We start from the raw sequence: 24,154 nt of genomic DNA on the forward strand, positions 1-24,154 counted from the left end.
TATATATTATAGATTAGGCGCGACTTATTGTCTACGACTAGTATTGTCCTTCTTTTGGCTTGCATAGTGAGCTTGAATAAAAATTTACCATGGTAATCCCAAGGCTCCACACATCCGATCGCACATCGTATGTTGCTCCAGGTTCAGCTTGTATCCGCTCGGGCTGAAAAACATGTTCGTCATTTTTAATTTGTGTTAATGCATCTGCGACTTTTGCACTTTTTAGAATTGTACGATAACTTCAACTGAGCTTCCTGAAGTTATACCTGCGTCGTTGATTTATCGCACCCTTCTTCTCATAATAAAGTTATCGCAATATGTGACTATTATTACTTTAGTCAAAGGCGTCGTTTAGCGATTTTCAGTGGTCATAGATCTGAATAATTAAGTAATAATATAATTTTTTTTAGTAAGTTGTGTTCGCTAGCGATGCGCAATGCGAAATATATAAAATCCGATTTACTTGATAGCTTTAGACATCCTAATAGTTATTATAAACGATTGCGGCTTGTTTTTAACGATGTCCACTTGTGTGCTAGACACGAAAAACTAGAAAGATATTCCTATATGTTTATAAAATGGCTAACATACGTTTAATGCTAGTCCGATCACGGTTGTCTCATCTCACGATAGACCATTAAGTGGTACATCATAGCGATTTTCATTCTTTGTATATATTGAACAGATATCTTTTGTTTTACCAGAATACAGATGTTGACTGAATGACTAAGGGGTCATACTCACAGGCATATAGGGTTTGCAGCCGAGGTTACTTTTCGCTACCGAGTCGACCATCTTGCCAGAGATACCGAAGTCACAAAGTTTCACGGAGCCCTCTCTATTAACCAACACATTTGATGGCTTAACATCCCTGCGACTCACATGACAGTAAACAAAATCTATGACAAGGCATCACAACTACTCGTTGGGTTTTCAGCCACAATTCCTCACTTCACAATTTATGCAATTGCGCACAAATAATATTCGGAACAGAAACGTGTTCAGTGAATGGAAATAAAAATGTATATTGTTAACATGAAGCAAAATAAATGTTCGCGACAATACGATCAATCAAGATTTTTATACGACAGTTATATGCTGTAGCAAGTAAATAACGAATTTATGGATGTCGTACATAAAATCAAGAGTCGTTAATTTCCACTTTGACGATTGGTCACCTACGTAAATTGCTGAAGCGACAAAGCGGTATCAACGGTGTGATGAATTGGTGCTTCTGTTAAAGTCCAACTATAAAATCGAACGCCCGTGGGTAATGTAGTGCTAACGTAATCTCTCACTGACCTTGTAGTTGGCGTTTCGAACCATGAATTACATCGAAAAGCAAATGGCTTACTCATACCTGGGTGATTAGATTATTTAGAATAAACTTACCGGATGCCAAAAAAAGACTTCTATCCTACAGCTTAAATTCACCATGGTAAAAATGCATCCACCAGCTGCATGCCTTCATGGTGTCAACAAGCAACAACTCCTACCTGTGCATGATTTTCAGGTTTCGTTTTAGGTAATCGAGAGCCGTAACAATGCTGTACGCGATCTTAGCAAGAACAGGTTCAGGAACACCGCCCTTGCATCGGAAGGCAGCAAGATAAAACTTGTCCAAAGAACTGTCCATTTTCTAAAGATTGGCAATCAACACACGAAAAATACAAGTCTCAAAAACGTACCTAGTAGAAATCACTTTAAAGTTAATAGCAAAATAGATAAGGCAATCTACGTGGTGTTTCCACAGCATCATTTAATTTAGCTAAAAAAAAAAATTAGCTAAAAAATTTAGACAAATTTATGAGTATTTATTTTCACGTATATTTGATGACACGAACTGCATGTAATTATACGTGGCAGAACTTCTGATAACACTTGAGTACCTTACAGCGCTTAGAAATGGCTTAATGTTAGTTCAGGTCGTACGCAACCACTAATTTCTTTTATGAACAATTGTGATTTTGCTATCTGCTACTTCAAAGCGTTCTACTGAAAACTTACTTCCATACAAATCCAGATATCGCCGTCATGAAACAATGCTCCATAGAATCGTACCGTATGCAAGCAATGAGCCTTCATCGAAACGTCGAGATCCATCAGTGCCCGACGTTTTTCCATTTCGTCGAAAGTATATCTGATACGCTGTGGTATAATAATAGCATAATAAATACTTCGACTTCGATGGTAGCGAGTGAAGTTGCCGCCACAGTGAAAGACGCTTGACCAAATGCTGGAATCTATTAGTGGAACACGCTATAAACACATATACAGTTGTGTTGTCACAACTATAGAATTCGTACTAGGGCAAGTGAAACAATCGATCTACAAAATATTTACAGCTAAATAATGGATTTACCTTAACAGCCATGAAAAGCCCGGTTGATTTATGTTTCATGAGATCTACAACCCCATAAGCACCTCGACCTAGCTCGCGCACTTTGTCCAACTCATCCGCGTTAACAGTGACCTCCTTGCCGTCCTTCTGAATTCGCGCGATTGAATTCAGATTTGGTGGTGCACTGAGTAAGCGATGGAAACAGAAGGAAAAACCGAAGAAAGGATAAGAAACGTTTTGGCCAGAGCGCTTGAAAATGGCGAACACACTTAAGTTCGACCACATTTTTAGAAAAAGGCCCCCCCAAAGATAAATGAACGTATTAGGTTTAGAATATTAGTTAGACGCAAATAATACTTTTAGATTGATGGAAAACGCATTATCCGTTTAAATTTGTTTTGAAATCACGAAATTTCATACGACATGTTGCCAAGATTGAGTGGTCCCCATGGCTGTGGACTTATTAGCATTTGCACTTACCTTTGATTCCTTTGTTAACATATCCATCATATATTGCTTGCCTTTCCTTGTATTTAGCTAAAATAACACTACAACCGTAATTTTTATTCAAAGTAACTACAGAAGTTATCTAGACCCGTTTAGTTGAAATGGCGCCATAGGGCTTCTTGATAAAAGCTCGAAATGGGGCTGCATTAACCAGTTATTGAAACACGAAATGGCCGACGCCTTGGATCACGCTTCCTAAATGACGCTCACGTTGCAACTTACTGAAAAGGCTTGAGATAGATTGCAGACATAGCCTCCTATTATACGTTAAATTGCGTGTAAGGCATGCTTAGTAACTTGTCAAAACGAAACTGGTGTGATGATTAATGGGTCATTAGAAAAAGCAAATATTACTATTATTATTATGCATCCGCTAATAAAGCTAAAATGCTTTACAAGGTAATGGATAATTACACAAAGACGGTAGCGTTTCGAAGATAGTCACATGGAAGCTGTATTTGAAAATCGCGCGCCTAGATTGTGTATACAAAGCGAAATCGTTTAAAAAAGACTTTCAGTGCAGATCGCAAAAACTATTCAATGGCAATGTACAAAAGAATCGATGGTCAAATCCGCATGGTGGCGAAATGGTGGACTACAAAGCTATATACAAGAGATATACAAGAGTTGGACTAGCTTTGAAACCGGGTGTGGACCCGTTTTGTCTCGCGTAAGAGGCCAGCCGTGTAAATCAATGCCTACCGACAATAGAGGATGTAAAACTTCAGATACTTATGTAATTGACTAGGTAACGCCTACCACATTTGATAAATTTACATGGCAAAAAAAATTACAAACGGGTGCACTTTCTGACTGATAGTAATTCGATGGGCAAGCTTCCGCACGTCACCCTGCTCCTGCGGGATGAAGCGCACCAGAACCCGTCACTGAAATTACTCACATGTCATCTTCTAATGGGGGCTCCTCTGCGATTTTCAGCTTAGGCACAAAGAGTTTCTTTGCTGAAATAAAGACAGATATTTGGCTATTATTCAATAAGGCAGACATCGATTAGTAAATCTCCACCCATATGTTTAAGTGGCTACCTTCCGTATCCCCTTAAGATCAGTCTCTTGTTGTACGTCTTTTGTTACCATGTAATTGTTGTGATTGATCAAAAAGATACTTTTGCCAATGGCTCGCGTTACACTATCATGCCAATAGATATCTCCTTAGAAATAATTTTACTGAACTAAATATGTGCCATTTCGAGTGACGTTTTCCCTCCATTTTCCTGGTAGCAACATAATCTCATTGTTGTCGAATTTCGATGGTTTCTAGGCAAAAAATTGTAACAAGCGGTTTTGGCATTAAAACTAAATTAACACCATTAAGAGAAATCTGCAAGCGCTAATACAGATCAGAGCCAGATGGTGCAAAATCCGTGCTATACGGCCGATGAATCAAAATATTTCACGTGAGTTCTCTCTATTTTTAGCTAAAGCTGTACGTGATCTGGCATTATCATAGTAAAAGACGACTCCTGCTCTGTTCAGTAGTTCCGGTAGCTTGTTCTTCTATATGAGTTGTCACTTGTTGACAATCGAGATTTGAATCAATCGCTTTGCCAGCGGGACAGCACCCTATCATGTACAATTCTTTCCTAAGCCCACCAAATCTATAGCATCATTCTTTTTTTTAGCGTCAGTCTGAGCACTGCCACATATTGTGAGGCAGATTTTTTCATTTACATTTTATTGTCGCATGTGATCCACTATTTATCATCCATAATCAGCCGCTCTAGAAATGGCTCGATATCGTTGCGTTTCTGTAGAACTCCGCAGATGGAAGCACGGTCGACTAAATTATTTTACATCAAGCTATGCAGCACCCAAAACATCAAGCATTTTACTGTAGTCAGCTTTCTTCGAACAGTTTAAAATTGTTTCCTGACTATATCATAGCTAGTCATCTATTGGGTTTGATTAACTTCCACAATAATTCCAAAAACTTTTTTCCGTAATTGGTCACCATTACGAGAGGTATCGAAATTTCGAAGGCGATGGAAACTATCTTTGGGCCGTTTCGTCTGATAACGCGGCTTATTGACTACAAACTGTACAGTTTTTATAGGCTTGGGCAGCATAATAAAACTGAAAAATGTAGCAGATTATTGCAGAAGTTTCAGTCATCTTCGGCTGTTACTTATACTCTTCAAAGCCATATAGTTACATAGAGAGGGAGTATTTTTTTGACAGCATAATATGAACGTCGACTACCTCATAATATGTACAATCTTAATATGCTGTCTGGTAATTCTACTGTTAAAAAAAGAAACAGATCTTATAATGTAACACTAGACAATAGCTCGTAAATGATTCCGTGTAACAGCTTGACGAATGTGTATGAAATGTATCAGTTTGCCTCCACTGTATTGAATTCACTAGAAGTACCGTCGTTTCGCAATAGGAAGAAGCAGCATGAGCGATGACTAACTGTGGATCTCATGCCATGTTTAATTAGGTTAGAACAGAAAACAGATCGAGTAGTAGAGCAGTCTACTACCCGTTTTGGGTGGCATGTAGAGAAGAAAAAACGTCACATCACAAAAGAAAAAAGAGTTTCATATAGCTAATCAACTCTCTGCGTAGAGTCAGACAACCTGGAGAGGCGCTCATTAATACTATCGTAGGTAACATTGCCCACGAAAACATCTATGAAAGTATTTAAATTCAAGAAGAAATGATCGTGAACGCACAAAATGAAATAGACACAAGGGTTAAAGTATTTGCGGTAAGCTTTCTTGCACAACTCTACATTGCTTTTCTAACTGTTGTCAATATGTGGATGTCCACTGATGTATACCTTGTTAACCTTGGATTCATCCAATCTAATAGCTTGAATAATGAAAAGAGTAAGATAAAGGCCACCCTTATACACCCTTATACATTAACACATGTAGTTTCTGTTTCTTTTCAATGTTCCTTTTTCTTGTTTCTCTCCTCTGTGTTTATTTATTTATATACACCATTTTAAAGAGATCTTGCTTCTCTGTAAATAAATTGTAAGAGGTTTCAGGCAAGACAAAAGAATGCATTTTTGACGCCTAGTCTATGTCGCTTCTTGCGAGGTCGCCGAATCATCACGGTATATTTGTGTTGTGTACAACGAGGATTCTATATTTGACGGAATTGCTCGAAGCCGGTTTGCGGAGTTCAAAAAAGCATTTTAGGACCAGCACATACCTCGTCCTGCTTGGCCGTTTGAAGACCTTTTGAAGGAAGACGGCTGACAAACAACTCTCGAATTAGCGAAATATTGGACTGCAGTTGTACTACTATTACAGTCAAGAACTTTAAACGTATAAGGCTTGTTTAAAGAGTACGGTTCTGGGTGCCCCGTGAACTGAGTTAACATTGCAAACAAATACGGCTTATCATTGCCTCCCAACATTTCGCTCGGCAGCGAGCAACACACAGCCACAATGATAGACTTCTAGACAGAATTGTCACGCATGACAAGACCCTGGGAAATGCTTGGGAAGAACAAGACCGTCGATAGTGATCTATATATACCATGCCCGAGTTTCTATAAATAAACGAAGCTATTCAATCGAACTGATTCGATAGACAAAGCAAAAAAAGTCATCCTTATCTCAGACAGTGTCAGGCCAAGATTTTCAGGGGTAGGTTCTTTTGCAGCCAGTTATATTATCCAGGCCGCGTGTCTGCAGATTACCGCCCTTTCCGATAATTTGCATGTAAAATGGTACAGTGACGAGGGTCTTAAAACTTGAACGAATTCTTCAATACCAAACTTGGAAATTCCTGACAAACTGGAATAACTGTATTAGTTGACAGAAAATCGCGTAGAGTGATCGCGAATACATATTAAAATAATTTGGTGCTAAGATTCGGGTAGAAAACTGCGTTTATTTCAAGGTAAAGAACAAAATTATTAATATTCCAGCCTTACAGTCCACAAATATCAGCCAGGGGGGGGGGGTAACGAAAGCTTAGTATATCGATAGTATATATGACACTCAGGGTGCGGTAGAATCCACGTGGGTTCCGGTAAATATTGCTAATAAAGATGTCTACCTAATCAAAATCAGCAGGTGTCATACTATTGGATACAATTATAAGGACGTGTGCCATCGCAATTGAAAGTCACGAGGCTGTTCGCGATTTAAAATAGAGCTTATTGTTTTAACTATAGCTTTAGTCCTTGTCGTTCCTAACTAAACTGTCCTAATTTTGTCGAATATTTCCTAATACCAAAAAATGAAATAATGAAGGACAAAAAGTAATTAACCAAAAGCTATCTAATAAGCATAAATAATAATAAATATAAATGTTCGCCTTCCTTCTATAAAGTTTCGTTAATTCTTCATCGTAACATTTTCAAGAATGAGTGCTTGGCCCTTTTTCACATGTTACTTTTGAAAACGGCAGTCGATCGATCCTTTTCGAAAAAAGGCCAGATCAAGTAACCTTAAGCTCAAGTCAAGCAAGCTTGCGACCAAGTACGAGGACACTCGAACTTCCTAACAAGTATAGGATTTGTTTTCTTTACTCTAGGCAAGTAAACCACTGAAATGTTGTTAGACTGGGGGCAGGCAGCTGCCTGTCTCTGACCAAGCCGCCTGAAACTGCGAGATTAGAAAACAATTTTTTAAAAAAAAAACACGATTCGTAAAAAGTGAGACTCGTAAAACTTTTCTTAAAAATTGAACAAGGCGCCTAAGGCATATGGTTGAAGAACAAATAAGATACCCCCTTCATTTAGCCTTGAATAAAATATGTTAGAAAGACACCGAGGAACACGGAACAACTCATCTGTAACGAACGAAAGCAATGTATTTGTTTGTTGATTATTACTATTAAGGACAACCAACGGATTGGCGAATACAACTTTTTTGTGTTCTGTTAGCTTCTGTTCTATATCACGTGCCTACAGGGATAAACCAAAACAATCGACCGCAAAACATGAGGTGACCGACTTCATGATCCGAGGCAAAGTGTCGCTCTTTTCAACCCACAGACATCCGAATTATACCCTTTAACTGCTGTAGTAAAACTAGGGAGGTCGTTAAGATCGTCAATTCCGATAATTCGTATAGAGACGTTATTAAACGCGGGGGAAGCCTGTTGTTGCACATAAAAAAATGTCATAACGCACTACACATACTCGATCTACCTGTCGAGCTTATTACTTCACTGAGCGAAAATTATAGCATTACATTATTTGATATTTCAGCATTTATATATCTATACTATACAATAATAATATAATAAATATATTAAGATTACCTAACTATTAGATAAAATATTTAAAGTGGTAAGATACTACTCTTCGTCGTTGGTCCTTTATTAAATAGTTCATAAGACGATCACCGAATCCATTAAAATTAGCCCTATCTAGTAAATTTATATCAGCAAGTTGGCTCAGCTTTATACCTCGTTGTATGCTGCACCGTTATCACAGGATGACTTGTAACCGCGGAACTGCTGACCAGCTAATCATCATTTTAACATTTATTGACGTTAATTAAACCATTTATGTCATAATTTGTTGAGCAAAAATAGAAAACGAACTATACTGTGCCTTGATGAGATGGTTACCAAACGTCCTAAACGTATTTTCAGAGTGATATTCACCAAGTTAAAAAAAATTCACAAGTTAGATTAATACCTGATATGCAAGCTATGCTATCTAACTTGAGTTGCCAGAATAGGAAAGTGAAATAGACCTCCGAACAACATCGAATTATCATTGAACTGTACTCGTTGCAGTTGACAACCAATACTTTCCTATACTTCATGTTGGGGCAGTCAAAAAATTAGCGAGAAAAACTTTTCTTAAGCTAGTTGATTTTTTCCTGCTGTTTTCATTTTGCTAATTTTCTCAAACCATTAAAATTATATTCGGATAAAAAAAAACATTGCGAGTGGCCCTCGGTAACGTTCCTATACAGTGGCACCATGAACTTATAGAATTACATGTACTACCCAGAAACCTACTAGCGTTTTTTTATTGCACTTAGAATATGGTTCGCATAAGGATGACGTTCAGCACGTACTGCTTTATAAATATATTCCGCACATCCATACAGCTGAGGACAAACTTAGAGCCATTCGAATCCGAAATGTCTTTAGATTTCACTACTTTTGCTTAATTATTATAGCCACCTTTCCGTGCCTGCATCCATACGAACCGCCATAGTAATTTACATATGTCCCGCACTCCCATGTTCAATGATTAATAGAGCGTCTATTATCTGGGCTTGTTCGATTGCAATCGATATCCTAATGCAGTATTACTGCTATACGTACGACAAGACATGAAGAGTTACTGCTGGGATATCGTGGGAGGTCGAAGATCGTACGTCGAATTGACCAGCATGGACAAGCCACCTAGATTTTTACGTATGTAATATAGAATCCGGGCACACCGCCCGAGAGATTCAACATTATTATCATCTGTGATAAACGGGAGTGTGTCAATGAAATTCATCCAGGGCCCTTTGTTTCGGCGAACATCGATTTCGGGATCATGTAATAGCTTTAGATTCAGCCAATTCTTTTAAGTTAAAATAGATCCTGATTCAATGTCGTTGACAAAAAATCGTGAGATTGATTACCCAAATATAGCGGTTAGATTATTAAATGACAGACTGAAAGGTGCGTCACGGCCTGTTCAACCGTATGTGATCAACATTTAAGTTATTCTTGAAGGAGTCCTTTATCAAGGACACATTGCAGTTAACCCCTCAAGCCAGACATTTAACATCTGTGGAGACTATTAAGCGATCTTACCTCTTTTATTCATGGCAACTTCGGCTGTGGTTTATGAAGTGTTAGGAAAAATTGTCAGTATTTTCGTAGAGCCATCCACTATTAGTCGCTTTCGTTTACACCCTCGATATGAACGCGTTTGTTACATGCAAGACATGCTGGATCACCGACATGCATTGGAAAAAATCTTCGAATTTCGTAAGAACACAGGGCGGAGTTTATTAAATGATCTCCAATATTTGACGTTAATAAATCACAGAAGACAATTTATTTTATATTAACTGGCTCACACGCACTCCTTACAGGAACGGACCAGAACGAGTACAGGTGACCGCTGGAGACCAGCTCCTGTCTGGTACTCTTAAAGCTGCTCAGCGCTGGCAAAGCAGAAACTACTTAATCCAAAACAACAACAGACATTTTCAAATTTTCGGCGCCAATAATATAAATCTTGTTATGATGGTGTAGTGCTGACGTACTCGGCTACTTAACTTTGAGAAACGTATATATATATATATATATATATATATATATATAGCCTGCAATATTCAATAAAAATGTATCTTCGTACACATGTATGTTTTTAACACACTGATAAATCTTATTGCAGATTTTTATGTCTCTATTTTATTTAGGACGGGATCCTAGTTAGCAGTGTACTTCTTTTAAATTGTATATATTCAATTCTAGAATATATTCAATGGGTGTAACATCAAAATACACGCATCTCGACCTTCTTGCCAAGCTTTCTCATCACCAGGGCGAAACAACACAGCCAAATCGTAGTTCCATTCGCTTTCGATAATGGCTAAGATGCTAACGGGGCCTATACTATCCGTGAAAAATATGTTTCCCGGATATCTTTTTCAGTGAAAAGTCTGTGTGCATACGGCATAAACAAGAATTAACAAAAATGTTGAGAATAATGCCGAAGAGGCTAATATAAAGCCTGCGTACCATATCTCGTTAGTCCCTCCAATGTCTGGGAGGGTGATTTCCGTAAATCGCCGGCACTGCCGCGACGTGCCTGCCTGCTGAACATAAGATTGAGATGTTTCTTTGTGCTGAACATGGCCAGTCCTTTTGTACATACTAATGTAGATCCGGACGTAAAACTGGAAACATTAATTTCGTTCTCGTACGACCAGCCTTTTCAATGCGCTGCTTGTACCTGAAATAATTGTATACGCACACTACAAGGTATTTGTACTACATCACCAGTTTTGTACGGTTGCACAGGACTTGTTGCGGTTGTGGGTGTGGCACAGTTCACCTCTGCTGCTAGAAAACTAGACATCAAGCTTATTTTAAGAACATGCTTTCCGTTAGATATAATATCTATAGTCCAAAGTCTCTACCACACACAGTGACCCTGGGTGCACATTTCATGAGGTGGTCGTTATTGGCTATACTGAACGCTTTGGTTAAAACCATAGAAGACTGCTACGCGACTTCAATTATCTTCATTCGAATTAGTGATATACTCACTCTAGATTTACAACATTTGCTCCTTTTAAGCTCAAACTGCAATTTATCTTAATGCTCTGTGTTTTCAGGATATGAGATCAATTATTCGCTAGTTATTCTTACTCTCACTTTGGGTATAGCTGATAGAAGGGAGACAGGAGTAAAGCTAGTTATTTGAGAGTGTGAACTCGACTTATGTCCAATATATAGGGGGTGACACTTTTAAGAGGTTGGGGATTTCGATCCAGTGATGATCTTTGAAAGCAGAGAAAGTGCAACACTCCCAAAAATATCACCGTTTTGCCTGATCCATTTTTTGTGAAGCTTAATGGAAATCCTAGGTATTATATTACTCAAACGTTTTTCTGGTACTTAAACCTTATAAACTGTACAAGTAGGGAATATAACATATCATTCGTTGAATTAGCATGTTTAATCATCTCCTGAATGGGTCTCCTTTACATGGTTGCATAGCACCTATTTATTTTACCCAACAATTTACTATTAAAATTTGGTCCGAATAAGCCGCCGTAAACTGATCCTCTGAAAAAAGATTTCACAGTTCTCCATGCCTGAGTCGGATAGGAAATTTAATTGATAAACGATCTGGGATAGATTTTAGCGTAAGCTCTTTTCTAACAATAGGGTCTAATACTTTGCTGAAACTTTCTAGCTTGGGTTTTAATTTAAGCAATCTCAATCTTCCTTTATAGAGTTGGAAATTCGTAAATTCATCCCTAGCCTTCGTCGGCGTATCGCTGGTTTTCGTCTCCTCCTTATGACGATTTTACGTGGACATTCTAGTAGGTTAGCAACTATTTCATATCTAATCAACATTTTCCTTACCAGCGTATAACAATTTTTGCCTTGTGTGAAGCGAAGACTCATAATTTTTAAACCATATTTATTTACGCCAGCACAAGCGATGCCCATACTTACGTACTGTCCGCAGAAGGTAAGGTAACGCATCCGCTTATCTCGATAACCTTAGCACGACTGCTACTATTTCAACACACCTACTACACACCTGAAGTTAGACCATTCGACTAATTCTCAGGCAGTCAGGTGACTGCATATAGATATACTAAAATCCTTGAGAATTGTGTGTATTCTACAGTTTATTCAATGCCGCCTACTCACTTGACACTGAAAAACAACACAATTTCTTTTTTATTTTATTTAATAATGTATATATATTTTTTGTATATTTGTCATTGTTGTAATTTCAGATATTTGGTCCACGGGCGCGCCATAGCGCACAGATCTACAACGGGCAGTCTGCAGGACCGTCGGCCACGTATTTTCGGTCTCGTTTTTCCTACACATTATATTTTTTTCTATTAGTGTTTTCCATCCGATGGTGGGACCACGTCAAACAACGGATAGGACCTCGCCCCCCGGGGTGGACAACGGACCGGCGGTCTGCAGAGGTTAGTGTTATCATCAACATGATCGTGTCTGAAGGTTGATGAATCGAGTCCTGGTGATCATTTTTTTCTCCTATCTCAATTCGTACATTTCATCGTCATCGTTATTATCGTTTCATTGAATCTTTCTTTTCATCCAGGCCCTTCTGTCGTCTTTCTGTATCTCCCGTCATGTCTTTCTTTGTTTATCCATATATCTCTTGTTAACTTTCGCGTTACCTGTTATCATCATCATTATCTTTTGCGGTACCGTATCGAAATATGCCAGCCAATAGTTAAAGTTGTTACTATTTTACGTCCGTTCTTCCTAGCTGGCCGTCAATTTATTTCGCATTCGGTTGTCCTGTTTTATTGTCTTCCTGCCTTGCCTTGTGCTTTCTCTTTATTTCAACCAGCAGCTTATTCTTCGCGGTATCTCCTCATTGTTGTTATAGTTATTAATATCATCGTTTTCTTTGTCTCATTATTATCCACCATAGTTATTATCTCATTATCAATAATAATTATAATCATTTCATTATCATCATTGCTATTATTACTATCAACCTTCGTGGTCATCACTTATCACACTACCAGCTACACACAGCTGCGCTCCATACGCGTATCTCAGCTCGGCGCTGTGCAACGAACGGAGGAAAATGGGTTTACAGAACCGAGATAGCGCTGGGCGTTGGGTCCATTATGATTAATGATTATCGTCATCAGCATTCACTTCATCTTGTATCTATTAATTATATTAGAATAAGACGCGAATGACGCTCAAAGACGGTTGTCATTGTCACAGTTATCGTAACTATTACTACTGTTATTATTATTGTTACTAATTAATGCTTGTTATTATTTGCTCTCATTCCTCTCTCAGGAATAATCTCTCATTATCCTCCATCTTATCAATGCGATCCATATAATTAGTATAACCCATTTTATCGATATCACTGTTAGTTATTGTTATCGGTTAAACAGCTTGCAAGAACGACTATTAAATTATTACCATAAGTGGTATTTGTTTATTGTTATTAATTGTTTTTTGTTATCGTCGTGTGCCACCACTTCCTCGTATCGTTTCGTATTATTATGATTATTGTTTGACCATATAGCGACATGATTACTATCTATCACCGTTCCAGCAGATACACAGTGATCGTCTGGTGTGATGGGTCCGCTGCCGAACGTCAGCTGTCAGCAGGCTAGTCGATGGGATTAGTAGCATTGGAAAAAAATCCGACAAGATTGCGTGTGTACCGATTACAACTCACCCCCGGAGAAGACCCTCGATTGCGTATGCGCTATCCGGTTGGAAGAACAGGCCTCTCGCGCGAAAAACGGGTTTCGCTCAGCGGGCGTTTGCCCTATTGAGACCACGATTGCCACTCACGTTGATGACCATTCCGCTATTTGTGAGATCGAAGACAGCGCAGCGGTCCGATGTAACCCCTCGTAGCATTGCATAGTGCTCTACAAGACACTAGAACGTGTCACGAGATTATTCCCACTGTTTTTAGGTGGGTGACAACTGTCTGTAAGGCATGCTCACAAGGCCGCCGTTGTTTTTGCCTGGCCGCAACGATGTTCCTTGCACTATTTTATCCGATTAGCGTTAGCTAATACCGCTAACGTTGATGTATATCTTGCATGCAATAGCAAACAAGGCTCAAAACGACATCTAGCGGTCGAATTAAGTACACCGCTATAATATTCTATGATATAATTAACGTTATTGTGGAATATTTTGCGTTTGAACTTATTTTTGACGCCCATTACCTGTCCACGTTCCCCTTTATGTCGCTTAGATGATCCTCTGAAGTCCTGTCAAATCGTGGCCTCGCTTTGTGAATAAATGAAAATTTTTTTAGGTCAGAGTTAAAACAGCGACCTGGTATACGCAATGGGTCATTTGTTCTAGATACAACGTTTATTTCAACTGTGTCAGTGGTTTACAGGACCTGTTTTACAGGAAAGCACTTTTCGCAGTTCGGGACTCAGTAAAACGGATTGTTTGTGTTCAATTCATTTGAATGCCGGGACAGTCGTCACGCACTCATACACACACACACATACACACACACACACACACACACATACACACAAACACACACGCGCGAAATCTTTCCGTTGCTACACTAATTACCCATTTATCATTCAGTCACTCGACAAATCACGCCATCGAAACATTTGGTTGGAACTCGTGGCTCCGTTCGCTCGAAATAGCGGCCTGTCACCTCTTGACCAAAGCGTTTCGAGAGCCAATAATTATTACCTACGCTTAATGCATAACGCCCACAATTTGACAAACAAACTCTAGCCACTTAACAGGCCAGCGACTAGATACGAATAGAAGAAATGTAGTACCATCCACCCGCACCAATTGTTGTTAGGAATGACCCAAAAATGCTCGCTGACCAATTGCGATTTGTTTTCGATACGACGAGCCCGAGACCCCAAGTCAAACGGTAACCCTGATTCCACCCACGTCCAGGACCGCTCGTCGAACATACACAGTCGTCTGGATTACAGCCACTCAGACATCCAGTCATACGTTTCGATATTTCTTCCATGAGTTTTCCACCTCATGTACTTCAGTTAGACTAACGACCGTACGGGCAGTCGACCATCATACATATCCAATTCCGATGACGACTACTATAAATAAGGGGAGCTATAATAACATTTCGGGTACGTCACTTCGTAGTTGCATTGAATCGTTGATGAGCGACCATTTTTGTTTTTTTTTTTGTTTAGAATGTCTCTGAATGATAGGGTTACACGATCACCACTGTTCATAATGGGAAGTTCGCCTTCCGCTATCGCTATTCGCTCCTCTGGGCCTACTAACATTTAATTTTCACTAGAGACGGACTCTGCGTTATAGCCACTAGCCACAAGGCCGCCGAAGGGGAATCGTTGGTCGAATTCGGTTTGTGTGTTCCACCCGAGAACACGTACCCATCGCGTGTAGAGCTTCTCTCCAGAGTGACTACGGGCGTTTCTTATTCGGCATAAATGAATAGACGAGTTGCGTGACTTGTACAATTTCAGGACGAACACATGTCTGCAGGCGATGACGCGCTTCAAGACTTCATAGAACAGCGCACTCACTGCTTTTCTCGAGTTTTTTGAGAGAGACTGCTGACCGCTTTTTCCAGCCAAACACACGCTCACATATATTTTTGGCTGGCTTTGTTTTCCGCCTAAACTACTTTTCTCTTGAAGGTTTTTTTCATTTCGTACGGTAGCGTCACATCAGCATCTTGTTCCTCTATCGTACAGACAGCGACATTGATTATCAAAGGTAAATATATGTGTATTCTTCTATGATGATGATATGCTTATTGTTGTTGCTGTTTGTATTTATCTGACGGGCCATGATATAGAGATTGATACATAGAATACTATTACATAAATAGCGTATATAAGCATTTATATATATATATATATAATGTGTATAGTCTTATAATATGATCATTTTTTTACTCACATAGCAATATCAATACTTATATAATTCGTCATAGTATTAACAATAATTTTATTTTAAAAGGAGATCCCCCAAAGCGGATCTCGTGGTCAGTTTACGACGACTCCACCTCTCCTCTCCATTTCCACCCTTCGCTCATATAGATTAAATCAGCATTCGTACCAGTGTCCTCGAATAGGCCATCATTGTTTTTCCCGTTAGCCTGACTGGTGTGTCAGGTGAAGCGACGCTAGGCTGACTAAATTGCCGCGTTCAAGTGGAACTGACAAAGTGAGAATAGGACCTTTGTTGTCCGTGAAAAACATATTGTGTTTTACGTTACGCTTGAAGCCATTTGATCGTCATCATCAATAGTCGACGTTAGTGTTTTGTCTTGGTATCGTTATTATTATTATTATCTAATACTAGTAGCGGTATGTTCTGTTATCCAGAGTAATTATTTGCGTATTTTTCCATTTTGCTATATCACAGAGTGGGCAATTCTTAGCGGTAGCCACTGCGGATAGCGCAGAACAGCTGCAGATCTATTTTAGAGTGCGATACGAAAATAATTAAGAAAATACAGGTCAGAATTATTAAGCGTCGCCAAATCAATCGACCGAACGTCGATCAGGAATGATAAAACGTTCACAAAACGTTTTCAGTTACGTCGCTCGTCCTCCTAGCCGAACCGATTTCGTACCTAGCCAGTAGCTTGATTGATTGATGCTCATATCGGATGCGCGAGCGTTAATAATATCACATTATCTGTTCCGTTTAACTGTTACCGATTAGTGATTCACTAGGATTAGAGAATACTGCGTTGAACATTGATTCGCAGGTCTATTGAGCCCAGACCTATCCTTTAGGCCGGCTTTACGATCTAGAGTTCGCAACTGTCGCAGTGCCATTGCCACCAGTCGCCATCGCAACTCCCATTTTATTGTGTGGTGAGTAAGCCTCATTATTCTATTGGGTCCACGGCCCACGCGTGGACCTATCCGCTTCTCCGCTCATGTTGGGCCGGGACGCCATTCACTGGTCCAGCTTCTCTCCGTCGCTATTATCCATCAACCAAGCCCCCCGAAAAGCGTCGGTCGATTGAAAATTTCGCGCCACACATCGCATCGTCCTTCCATTTTAATATCATAATTAATTATTATTAGTGATATGTACAGGTTTCTTTAGGGTTGTTTCCGACGCACACGTGGAAAACCGCCAATTCTATTATTTGGTCCTCAAGAACTCTCGCAATAGTCAATATATCGTGTGGTAGTATTAGTTAATAATAGTAATGGTAACAAATCATTGAATCATACTCAATCACCATTGTCAGTACCCCACTATGTATATATTATCGGTCTGTTGATATGTCTTTTTTTCCTAGAGAACGCTATCGAAACGGGCGAAACGTGGGCAATTTGTGGACCGCAGAGGTGGGCTGCTTTATTAACGCGGCTAAGCACTAGCCAGACCGAACAACCTGCTACGCGTAACAGCTTGTAAGGAACTACAGGCCAGTCAGCGCAGGCTTCCTATTCTCGATAACAAACTGACGTGGACTATATGGCAGCTTACAGACCAGGAAAATATCCCCCAGGAACAATAATTTCAAACGTATAAACACGAAACTGGGGGCGCCTCGTTCGTGGGGTTCTTACGCACACCAAATAGTTTTCTTAGATTGTTTTTGTCGCCACAAAATGTCTCGCCTACGAAACTGTTTCGATTACGTTTACTCCGAAGATGCTCGCGCGCGTTAGGGTTGTCAGTTTGGTCCCCGCGTTTCGGGACATAAAGTCACCAGCTCTACCGCTTGCTTTTGCTTCGTCTACCTTTTTGTATAGATTGATTCACATTACGTTATTATAGCGTATTATTACACAATAATCTGTGTAGGAGTTACTGATAGCTCCCCATGAACTTCGTCAACTCATGCGCATATCATGGTTGTCACGGTCATCAAATGGTTAAATTATTGCCAACAGCTGGCGTCATAGCATCACTAACGTAGAAAGAGCGTTTCCGCACGTCGTGATTACGTGCCACACTCCTTCGCGCCGTCAACGCTGACCGTCGAGCGGGAGCTTCTCATCGTCGGCCGGCTAGCATAGCAGTCATAGAGTAATTGTAATTGCAACAAAGATTATACTAGATATGTATATGTCAAAATAAACACCTTTCTGCCATGATAAATAGTAAATAATGTGTCCGTCCAATAGGATTGCTCGGGCCTGACCTGAGACGCATCGCCAGAGGCACTCAACAACGTAAAGATTCGGGGGTGATTCTTTCGTTCGTGGCCCGTTCTCGCAAATCATCTGCTGACGGGCGAATTTAACGTTCTTGCTTTTCACAATGTATTTTCAGTTACAATACAGCTCTAATGACGAATCAGACCAGTTTGACTTATCATTTGTCTTTGCTGTTGGGGGCCGGGGGAGGGGGCTGCTGCACTCCGGCTTTTGCCGACGTTGTGGCTTCCACCTATGCTGTTTTCCATAATAGTAATAATTACACTAGGTAAAACTTTTCTTCGTTAACGACTGTTATTATACGCCATATGAAACCTATCATCGATGCATATCTAATGCTTTGTTAGTATTAATCTGGCTGTACGTTGGCGCTCGACTGACGGGCTGAGGGGCCGAGCGACCAATTGCCGTAAACCGTTGACGCGACACGCTGACAGGGGGAATCATGTCCGACGACATCAGAAATCGCGTTGAAATATTTGCCGTAATAGTCCTCAGTAAACGTCCCGCTTCGACGCGGAAAATGCGACGTTCCGTCGAGCGATCGCGCATCCGCACACGGTGAAGTGGCGCTTCTTTGCGTTGCTCGGCTTAAGTACACGTATAGCTGTGGCGGGTTACGATGTGAAGTTGCTCCTCAGATCATTCACGTAGATCCGTTTGTATAAATCGGGCTCAGGTTGTTTGTCCTTCATTTTGTTACCGTTTCCTGTCGGTTTTTGCAGACGGTTTTTTTGTCTACGTCCCTCAGCATCGCCGATGCGTTCAATCGATTACGCGGTCAATCCAATCGTTTCCGCAATATCTTTTTCATTGTTGTCTACATATAGGGGCTAGCGCATGCCTGAATTCATCTATAATATTATAGCTTCCTTTTTTATTTATAGTGAACAATCGGCTTCGGGGTCATCACGAGATCGAGCCTGCTTCTAGCCCGACCAACAATTATTGTCACTGTTCAACCGTCACTATCTTATATGTAAATCGTGATAATCATCAGTAATATAGTAATAGTAGTGGTAATAATAATCGGAATACGAATATTGACCTACAACTTCTCGAAATGCTAATCCAAGAATGCTAAAAAATGGGTGCCACCTTTCGAGCCTCCTACAAACATCGTTTCTATCGATGACAACCACTTAGAGCTAACCATCTCTTGGACGAAGATTGCTCTTCAGCGCACCTATTTCGAAGATCGGAAAGAGCAATAGAATTGCATCTATTATTACTATTATCATTATTATTGTTCAAGGTCATGATCCATCTGCGGACATCTGCACAAGCTCACTCACGGGGACAGCTGCCATTCATATTGCTCCCTCATCTCTTCACCATTTCGGCTCTTTAACCTAACCAGCTGCTGGGGCGACAATCAATTGGCTCAACTCACGGTTGTATCATGCCTTCCTTACCGGTGACAGTTCCCCGCTGCTGTTTCGAACTCGTCTCTTCTTGCGCATACATCTTTCCGTTAGGTCATGTTCCTATTAGCGTTGCCGGCAACGTACTTGATTTGTAGCATCAGTACTATTAGGATACGAATATCGTTGATGAATCGGATGAGCTTATCGATTAGCTGGTCTGTAGGCACAGGAATCGCTTGGATAGAACCCCCCTCCGTCACTCTTTGAGGCGTTGGATCTATACCATACTATGATTATTATTATTATACTGAACATATATTCTGCCATTATCAGCAGAAAATTAATTATTACGTTGTTTTTCAAGTTGCTGAATTTTCCATCCCTTTCATTTCCTTTATCTTTTCGTTTATCGTTCTGTCTCCCCCTGTTCTTCATCGCCGTTGAATGGGGATAGCTAGAATTTCGATTAGACTATATTCCTCTCTGTTTGTCCGCATTTTTCCTCGCTTCCATCTTCGAGATTCTAGGGTCTTGGGGATGCGCGCAAGAAGAGCTGGAGTCGACTTTTATTGATCTTGTTATCTTCTCGCGTCCTGGATGTTCATCTTCATGCTTTCGTGCTTGGTTGTTGCTTCTGGGGGAATTTACCTAACGAATCTGTTGGGCGTATCGTCCTGCTGCACCCCGGACAGCGAAGTTAAGTTGGGTGAGAGCGATGTAACTCCAGGATTGGTTCCAGCGGCCGCCTGGGCTTGTAAACACGCGAACCGTACCAGCTGGGCCTGATAGTTCTCCATTGCCGCAGCAGCTATTAATGCTGCCTGTTGTTGGCTAGAGGCTAAAGTCGTACCACGCGGTAAAAAGGAAAAGGTAAGGAAAGAGCACAAACACAACAGACGATAACAAAAAGAGTGTTAGTTGTTTCCCATATTCTTGCTAGAGCTGTCTTTCGCAATCATTAACCATGATTAAGAATAGAATAGATGTTTACAGTTACTAATTATTAGATTTATTCACAGTTACCACTGGTCGAATGGAAATTGCCTTCAGCATATACGGGGTTGTGCGCCAATCGCAGTTGGAGGAAAGATAGTTAGTACGCTTAAACAGGAAGATTTGTAACATGTCACGGCTAGTAGTCGCAGTGCGTGACCATATGATTAGTGGCTGTTATTACCCCTACATAGAGATAGTTCAATGTGTGTCTGAACGAGCAATTGCAACCTAAAGCTAGAGACCCACAACGTCCAGGATGGCCACATTCAAAACCTAACAGAACGGAGTTAACTGAACGTTACTAGCAAAGACGTGACCCTCTTGATCCTTGACTTTCGTTATTTTTGTTGCTGCTGTTGTTATAGTTGTTGTTGTTGTTGTTGTTGTTGTTGTTGTTGTTGCTACTGTTGTTTTCAGTGTAACACCCATTTGATTTGTTCAGAGAAAGGAGACAAATTCAGTTACAAACAACAAAATTGGCCCCACCTAACCATGTCGTTCAGCTACATGCTAATTACGGTGCAATGGCCGTAATGTGATTTGATGTTAGTTCAATGGTGACAGTGATCGGCACGGCAGAGGCCACGTTGCCAGTGGGACAGCCAGTCACCCCTGAATACGTTATATTAATAATAATAACATCAATACAATAATACTGTTTTCGACAGTCCCATTGGTTAGCCGGCGGCCGAGTCCGCCGTCGGTTTTTCTGTCCCTTCGTCCGTCCACCATTTGCATTCCGTCCCGTAAGCTCCCGCGACACCACACGCAGGTTTAGCCTTGCCAGGGCGTTAGTGGCCGGCGAGTCTACCAGGAGACGGACAGTCGCCGCAGTAGAAGCCAGCGGAGGTGGTTCTCGTCAGTGGGTCACCCAGTCATTAACTGAGTGAATGGGTCAGTCAGTTAGTCTGCCGTCACCCCCCGGTCAGTCGGAACGCCCCGCTCGCGGCAACAGAAGTTGAACGCAGTTCAGCGCATTGGTGGCTGACGTGCTTCACAGAGAAGAAGGGGGAATCTGCTCACCAGAGTTGATCTTGTTCGAGTCAGGCTGGGCGGGCCAGAAGTTGTTGCTGGGGTTGGCGGAGATCGAGCTGAGGTTGTTGGCCGTGCTAGTGGCCGGAGCCTGCGAAACAGAAGCAGTCGGCTGAGTATTCGCCTGCGCCGTGCTTGCCGGATAGTAGAAATGGTGCGGCTGAAACGAACACATAGGCGGGCGCTTAACGTGCAGAAGTTGCAATGTGAAGAGCAAGCGGCTGAATGCAAGGGCGCCTGAGCACTGTGCTTGCCCCACTAGCGATGCTCGCTGCTTGCGCGCAGCGACAATCAGCGGCTAACGCTACTGCTGAAGATAACAACACAATTTGCAACAATGCACCCTAGACCTCACAGAAAAGAAAGACGGAACGGAAAGGAAAGGAGGATACACTGACAGAAATAAAATTCACGTGAGAAGCAAATAGAACAGGGGAGAAGTAGAGAAAGAACTCGGCTGCAGAGCTAAAACGGTAAGCGGTGAGAAAAATGTTGAGTGAAAAATTAACAAACCAGGATAAGGTTAGAATGATGAAAAAAGAACAAACAGAAACAATACATACAAATTAACAAAACATATCAGAGAAAAAAAAACTGCTCGTCGACCGACTATCCGATCAAACGGGGTCGGATAACTATGTAGGGGAAAAGCGCTGGCCGTAGGGCAAGAACGATTATTACACGCCCGTAGAGATCTGTCTACGGTAATGCTGGCAGTAGCACAATGGACGCTCACGGTGCAACATGGTACATATAAAATATAGCGACGATCAGCTTTGTGCTATGTTGACATTGGCTTTTAGCGTGCCTTGGCTTTCTAACGCGTTGCATTTGCGGCCATCAATGAAGTAAGAACAACAGGCGCACACAGAAACGAGGTGAAAGAACGTCAACGAGCGAGATTAAGCGTGAGCTTAGGGATTGTGTGTTTTCTGATGAGGGAGCTAGAGGAAAATCCTGAAATTAGACTTAGCTCAGCAAATGAAAAGCTTGAAAATCCATTTAACTATAAGATGGATCATAAGAAATACTGTGATGTATGAAGTATTATGCATAGGTGCATAAGTAACGAAGAAGGTCGTGCTACTGGCCAATCGTTCTGCTACAGGTACTGAGGTTAATTACTACGGAACGGAAAGCGGATGAATGGAAAACCGCCGTTTCGTATTGCGGTGCTTAATGACTGCTAATTCTATATCTATTAAAGTACAACGAAATTGGCGCAAAGCATTGGATACGCGAAGACAGCTAGGCCATTTAGAAAATCATCGTGTTCACCTACGTTAGCTACAATGGTAGCTATTGGTACCAATACGATTACAAAATGTAGTGCTACTCTCGCCATTGCTGCATTGAGGTAATCGTTCGATGGAGCTGATTGCGTTGCGATGCGTGATGTTGCTAAGCGTAGCGTAGCTTATTTGTCGTATAACTACCCGGGTACTTACCGGCAACTGTGGGTGGAGCGCGGGATGCATGAGGGCAGCCGAGTGCAGGCCAGAGGTTATGGGCACCTCAGCATACGACAGCGGATGTGGCCACTCCGAGGGTAACAGCGCGGCCCCGATCTCTGAAAGGCGCACGAGGACAAGCGAGGTTAGGAGTGGGGCGAACCTGCCGAACCCATTAAGAGCCAAAGAGAATTAGGTAGAAAGGTAGAGAGAGCCAGCTAGCCCGGGTACCTGCAGCTAACCCGAGAGCGCCACCAGTGCAGGATTGATTGATTGATTGATTGAATTGAGTCATATTTCCAATCAGTGAGGATGCTCCGCCATCGGCCACTGCAGCCAACCCAAAAAATTATCAGCCCAAATAATCGGGAGGAAACAATACGAACAATAACTCGACGCATATGTCGATGTCAAATTGGGATGGATACAGGGGCCGATAGCAAGCGGTTTGTATGGATGGAATGGATGGATCAAAAGCGATTCTGCATTATGTGCGCCGTGGGTTGATGTGCTGGCTGCCTGCCTGCCGAGTCGTGTCCAACGTCGCTAACCACGAATCCCTTTGTCCCTCAATGATGTCTAGTTGCCCTTCCCCCCAGGACAAGCACTCGTTGTTTTTGTTGTGATTTTTTTGTTTGCAGATCAACTGCAACCTTCCGAACAGCCAATACGCTGCTGCTTAGCGATGTTTGCTACTGGAAATGTTGCCTTAAGTTTGAATCAGGTAAATGTGGCTCGAATCGAAAACTGGGCTTGAAACGACCATCGCACCCATGACAAAAAATTAGATAACTGTTGTCATGAGCTATAGAATAACATAATCATTGAAGTTTGTTGGAAATTTTTTTTTGCTGGAAAATCGTTCAACTGGTTTATGAGCTATATCCAAAAATTCTGTTCGCTCTCTGGAAATACTCTCTGTCATCTCAAGTGACGACATCTTTAGGACCTTACTGTACTAAGCTTTGCATCGATTCTGAAGTAGTATTTGTTAGCCTCTGCAATCGCTGCGCCAATGATTTCATTTTATAAGATACGAATTAGTGTCTTTGGCAGTGATGGAGACAGCGGTTTATGTTAAGCCAGGGCAAACGGTCCGGATTTCACAGAACAGAATCATTGT

The 24,154-nt window shown here is 41.2% G+C and overlaps 2 protein-coding genes and 1 long non-coding RNA gene across 5 annotated transcripts in view; 1 reads left to right on the plus strand and 2 right to left on the minus strand.

Annotated features, from left to right (window-relative positions):
* The window catches only part of LOC111270513 (dual specificity mitogen-activated protein kinase kinase 3), an 11,209-nt gene extending 1,263 nt beyond the window's left edge, over positions 1-9,946 (minus strand). Inside the window, exons 1-7 of one of the 2 annotated variants that reach the window (XM_086972511.1) lie at positions 9,607-9,946; positions 3,750-3,810; positions 2,363-2,525; positions 2,008-2,148; positions 1,497-1,639; positions 745-877; positions 89-163 (exon numbers count right to left, since the gene is read on the minus strand). In XM_086972511.1, coding sequence (XP_086828637.1) covers positions 89-163; positions 745-877; positions 1,497-1,639; positions 2,008-2,148; positions 2,363-2,525; positions 3,750-3,810; positions 9,607-9,619 — 729 coding nt within the window. In that variant the 5' untranslated portion in view covers positions 9,620-9,946. The remainder of the gene's footprint in view (positions 1-88; positions 164-744; positions 878-1,496; positions 1,640-2,007; positions 2,149-2,362; positions 2,526-3,749; positions 3,811-9,606) is intronic. The other variant, XM_022850776.2, reaches the window with a different exon arrangement.
* On the plus strand, positions 8,891-15,272 carry LOC147752124 (uncharacterized). Its single transcript, XR_015314962.1, has 2 exons — positions 8,891-9,216; positions 9,891-15,272. It is a non-coding gene; the product is annotated as an uncharacterized LOC147752124 (long non-coding RNA).
* Positions 13,464-23,150, minus strand: LOC111270515 (protein couch potato; the record flags this gene model as incomplete). 2 transcript variants are annotated; one of them, XM_086972512.1, is given in 3 exon segments in its annotated part: positions 13,464-20,390; positions 21,572-21,671; positions 23,029-23,150. In XM_086972512.1, coding segments are annotated over 3 exon segments (416 nt in total), but the record flags the coding sequence as incomplete, so codon positions are not given.
* Positions 23,151-24,154: the final 1,004 nt, after the last annotated feature.

Source organism: Varroa jacobsoni, unplaced genomic scaffold (genome assembly GCF_002532875.2).
Source record: "Varroa jacobsoni isolate VJ856 unplaced genomic scaffold, vjacob_1.0 scaffold_1480, whole genome shotgun sequence".
Lineage (NCBI taxonomy): Eukaryota > Metazoa > Arthropoda > Arachnida > Mesostigmata > Varroidae > Varroa > Varroa jacobsoni.